Source organism: Azolla caroliniana, unplaced genomic scaffold (genome assembly GCF_043228905.1).
Source record: "Azolla caroliniana isolate FFs.n. ecotype wild unplaced genomic scaffold, voAzoCaro1.0.p SCAF_4, whole genome shotgun sequence".
NCBI lineage: Eukaryota > Viridiplantae > Streptophyta > Polypodiopsida > Salviniales > Salviniaceae > Azolla > Azolla caroliniana.
In genome coordinates, this window is record NW_028230439.1 from 4288115 (window position 1) to 4292328 (window position 4214).

Consider the following 4214-nt stretch of genomic DNA (forward strand, 5'->3'; position numbering starts at 1 on the left):
AAGTTGGTAAGGTTCTCAACCTATACATTTCGCTAGGCTAGTGGCATCTAGTAAATTGAAAAGGTATATATGGGTGGTAGAGAGGTTGGGTGTACCAATTACAACATGGAATCTTGGCACCTTGGATGTCTATCTACAAGCACTTACTAATTCCCTATAGTTGGCTACCGGTAGTAAATGATTAACTATGGGAGATTTATTTAGTAACCTAGTATATAGTATCTTGTAACTATATTAGGTGGTCCATTGTTCAAACTAATTCCCTAAGAGTTGGCTTATTAGTAGTAAATGATTAACTATGGGAGAACTATTTAGTTAACCTAGTTATAGTATCTTATAATTATAATTAGGTTCTCCATTGTTCGAACATGTACAATTTGATAGCTATGGTCAAAGAGGTAACATATAAACATGATTGATTGCCCTCAATCAAAGAAACTCCACGAATTTAGTATTTTCACAAGAATCTACAACTTTGAAACCCTGTTGCCACAATTACATTGGAAGATTGAAGCACGACGAGGTGAATAGAAAGATTGGATGGGATCATGATACATATGAATAATATATACCTTTAAAGCTATCATCTAATTCTAAAGAGTAGGGCTTAGAAGGGCTAATATGTGCTCTATATGAGCTAATCTAGGCCACTCTTTTAAGGGAACAATTTCCATACACACCAAAAGACTTCTTGCAGTACCAACATGATGGGTCCTGGTACCAACATGATGGGTCCTGAGGAGTAGCATTTGCTTGCATCGGACCTAACACAAGGATCATCCATCCTTCTGAATTGTGGAGCATCATGGACAAGATCATTGAATGGGATCGTTGGTGGCATCATGGAACCATAACTACGAAATGTGGATGGCTACATTGATGGAGCCAAGTGATATGGCGGACAACCATTATCTCTTCATGGGCAATGGCCGATCGATCGATCGATCGACATGGGAGCTCAAGTGTCCAAATGACACTTCTTTGCGATGCGTCCAATTGGCAAGACACACACTCTTCTCTTCGCGAGTGGAGCTCAAAGTGTCCAAGTCACATTGACATTGAAGAGGTGTTTCAAAACTATAGAAACACTCTCCTATGATATTTTTTGCATGCCTTTTTAGGTCTTTTTTGCCCCTTTTGGTTTTGTTGCAGGAGCAATTGTGCAGAGCTCCTTCTTTTTCATTTTCTTCATCGTCTTCTTCTTCTTCCGTCTCTCTGTCCCTGCGATGTACGCAGCCTCAGCAGAGATGAGGAGAAGCTCCCTACACTTAGCGAAGATCGTGGGTTCGAATCCGCGTTTCTTCTCATCATCCTTATCTAACTCCTTGCAGCAGGGAGCAGGGGAATCGCGTGTCATTCCTCCTCCTTCTCGATCAGGAACAGGACCTCAATGGATCTTTTTAGGTTGCCCTGGTGTGGGTAAAGGTACCTATGCGAGTCGCCTTGCCAAGTTTCTCGGCATCCCTCACATCGCCATGGGCGATATAGTCAGACAAGAGCTCTCTCAACCCACTCCATCTGGCCTTCAGGTTTGTGGTCTCTCTCAAACTCATGTGATTTTCACTTCATGCCATTTCTTTTCATATTTGTTTTTTTTTTTTATGTCATGGCATTTCATTCCATATCACCTCTTTGACATAATTTCACTTCTTGCTCATACTCGATTTTTATTTTACTTTGTGTGTATTTTTTTTATTCAATCATTATATTGAATTTACGAATTGGATAACCTGGTTCTCTCTTGTAGCTCAAGAAGCTAATGGAGCAAGGGCAACTTCTTCCTGATGAAGTTGTGCTTAATCTCCTTTCCAAAAGGTTGAGCAATGGATCTGATGCGGGAGAGTCTGGTTTTATTCTTGATGGATTCCCACGAACTCGAAGTCAAGCGGTATAGTGCGCATACTCTTTTGTTACCCCATTTAATGTCAACTTGCATCTGGCTTATTAAAGATGACATCTGTAGTGTGTGGGGGTCCTTCCATTACCAACAAAGATATTTTGGATGATGTGTACTGATCTGTTCATTAAATTAATGGATCTTTTCCAATGATGATGTAGTGATGCAGTGATGTTTTCTAAGTGATAAGTAAACAAGATAATTGATTTTGTTAAATACTTTGGCCGATTTCATCACATATTCAGTATTTCTAATTATATTCTTGGTGTACCAGTAAAGCCATTCAGCAACATCTATGAATGTGGACAAAGTCGAGTAGTTGATTATCTGTTTGAGAGATTACCAAACTGATTTAAAGTTGTAGAATTCTAAAAGTTTGGAAATGGTTTCAAATATGCTAGTGGTTCTAGAAGTGCGGGAATCTGCTGCATCAAGTTTTTTTCCAATCTTTATCATTTATCTTCCTAGTATGGTAAATTTTGTGTTCCTGCAGGCAACTTTGGACACTATAACAGATATTGAATTGGTTGTGAACCTAAAGCTAAGAGAAGATGTGCTAATCATGAAATGTTTGGGAAGGAGGGTGTGCAGTGGTTGTGGCACTAACTATAATGTTGCAGAGATTGATGTAGCCACAGAGGATGGAGGGAGGATTTTCATGCCCCCGTTGTTACCTCCTCCTGCTTGTGCCCCCAAAATGACTATTCGTGCTGATGATACTGAAGAGGTCGTAAGAGCACGGATGGATGTTTATGCACAAGAGGTAAGATGCAGAGAAATAAGTAATGTGTAGCTGTTTTGTTGGTCTTTGTTATTCACATTGTCTTCTTTTTGCTGTTTTTTTGAACTCTTTGAATGAAGAGAGTGACTTTATAAAGCCACCATGTGCTTAGGTGAGATGGTGAAGGAGAAACTATGCTCTTAGATGAGATGGTGAAGGGGTGGACTGAATATACGAAATATATTCTAAGCTAGGAATTCCACGGTTTTCAATCCGTGGGTTGTGGAAAGTCAATTTGTGAAGTCGTGTTTTAGGAGAAAGTTGACAATCTGTGCAGGACATCTGCAACATGTGAAATATGCCCACCTGACTTATGGAGTTATTATGTAGTAAACCATATGGTTTAGCACCTTTAACATAAACCTTAGGGCCAGTTTTGGAAATTATAAATGATCTATTTGCCCGTTGCCAAGATACATAACTAATCAACATGCTGGTAAAGAGGGCAATTTGTATGTCTATCCATCTCCACAAATAAATGTGTGCATGTGAGTCCGTATGCTAAAATCTAAGCATGTTTGTATACCTATGCCTATACCTATACCTATACCTATACGTAACTGTATATTAGTTGAATTTGGAAATTGTAAAGGTAGCGAGTTTCACTTTGTGTGATGCCTTGTTGCTTGATGTTTCTTCTAACCTTCTGTCTTCTCTTTTGGTGGTTGTTTTCCTTTTCAGTGCAAGCCGGTGGAAGAGTACTATCGAGCGCAAGATAAAATTTTGGACTTTGATGTTATTGGAGGGATACCTGAGACGTGGCCAAAACTCCTCGAAGCTGTGAAGCCATATTTGCCCAAAGAGGCATTGGCAGTAGCAGCAGCCTAGGCTTTTTTAGGAAAGGAAGCCACAACAGGGTTGTTGCTACCCTCAAATGTATTCACACAAATGAATGTCTGCAGTGTATACTTATTGCAGCCTGGCGGAATCATTTTTATGAAGACAATTGGATTATCTAGAGGCAGTAGCATTGTTTTTTTTCCCCCACTAATAAAGACGCCTTATTAACATTCTTTAATAATGCTACCCCTTCGTATGAGGAGCATTGTGAAGGCTAGACCATTCAATTTGATCGTTTAGCCACAAGTTAATGTATCTGGCATGTTGCCATTAGCATGTTGGAAACTGTTGTATGGAATTAGATTTTGCATCAGACATGATTAAACATGGAAATAGGGGGAAGTTTGGCCATATCCATCATTTTGGGAACATTGTCTTTATACTTTGTTACATTTTATTTATCATGAGTGGGTAACAGTCATTTGGGAACATGGTAAAACTATGCATACATTTATGAAATAAGAAGTGAATCTTAATGCATATACTCTTTATCACGCGAATTTCTCAGGATGTATCTTATGGCACTAATGATATCTCTTATTCACATTGGCTTGTTCTCTGTATCTCTATTTGTTTGTTTGTGTGTGTATGTCTCTCTCTCTCTCTCTTTAATATTTCTTGCTGTGCCTGTCTCCTTTATTGTAAAAGCAGCTACTCATTGTCCATTGGTTCTCGAGGTGCAGCTTCATATGAGGT

At 39.2% G+C, this 4214-nt stretch overlaps 1 protein-coding gene across 1 annotated transcript; it reads left to right on the forward strand.

Annotated features, from left to right (window-relative positions):
* The first annotated feature begins 1158 nt into the window (after positions 1-1158).
* On the forward strand, positions 1159-3869 carry LOC147864891 (putative adenylate kinase 6, chloroplastic). The gene is made up of 4 exons (XM_087319080.1): positions 1159-1529; positions 1748-1888; positions 2391-2660; positions 3360-3869. Exons 1-4 carry the CDS (start codon positions 1227-1229, stop codon positions 3504-3506), a joined length of 861 nt encoding a protein of 286 aa, XP_087175206.1. The 5' UTR covers positions 1159-1226; the 3' UTR covers positions 3507-3869.
* Positions 3870-4214: the final 345 nt, after the last annotated feature.

Excerpts from the sequence above, each read along its gene's own strand:
- LOC147864891 (XM_087319080.1), top strand. The coding sequence starts at position 1,227 with ATGTACGCAGCCTCAGCAGAGATGAGGAGAAGCTCCCTACACTTAGCG. Across the intron at positions 1,530-1,747 it reads CCACTCCATCTGGCCTTCAG|CTCAAGAAGCTAATGGAGCA; the intron begins GTTTGTGGTCTC and ends TCTCTCTTGTAG. Across the intron at positions 1,889-2,390 it reads CACGAACTCGAAGTCAAGCG|GCAACTTTGGACACTATAAC; the intron begins GTATAGTGCGCA and ends GTGTTCCTGCAG.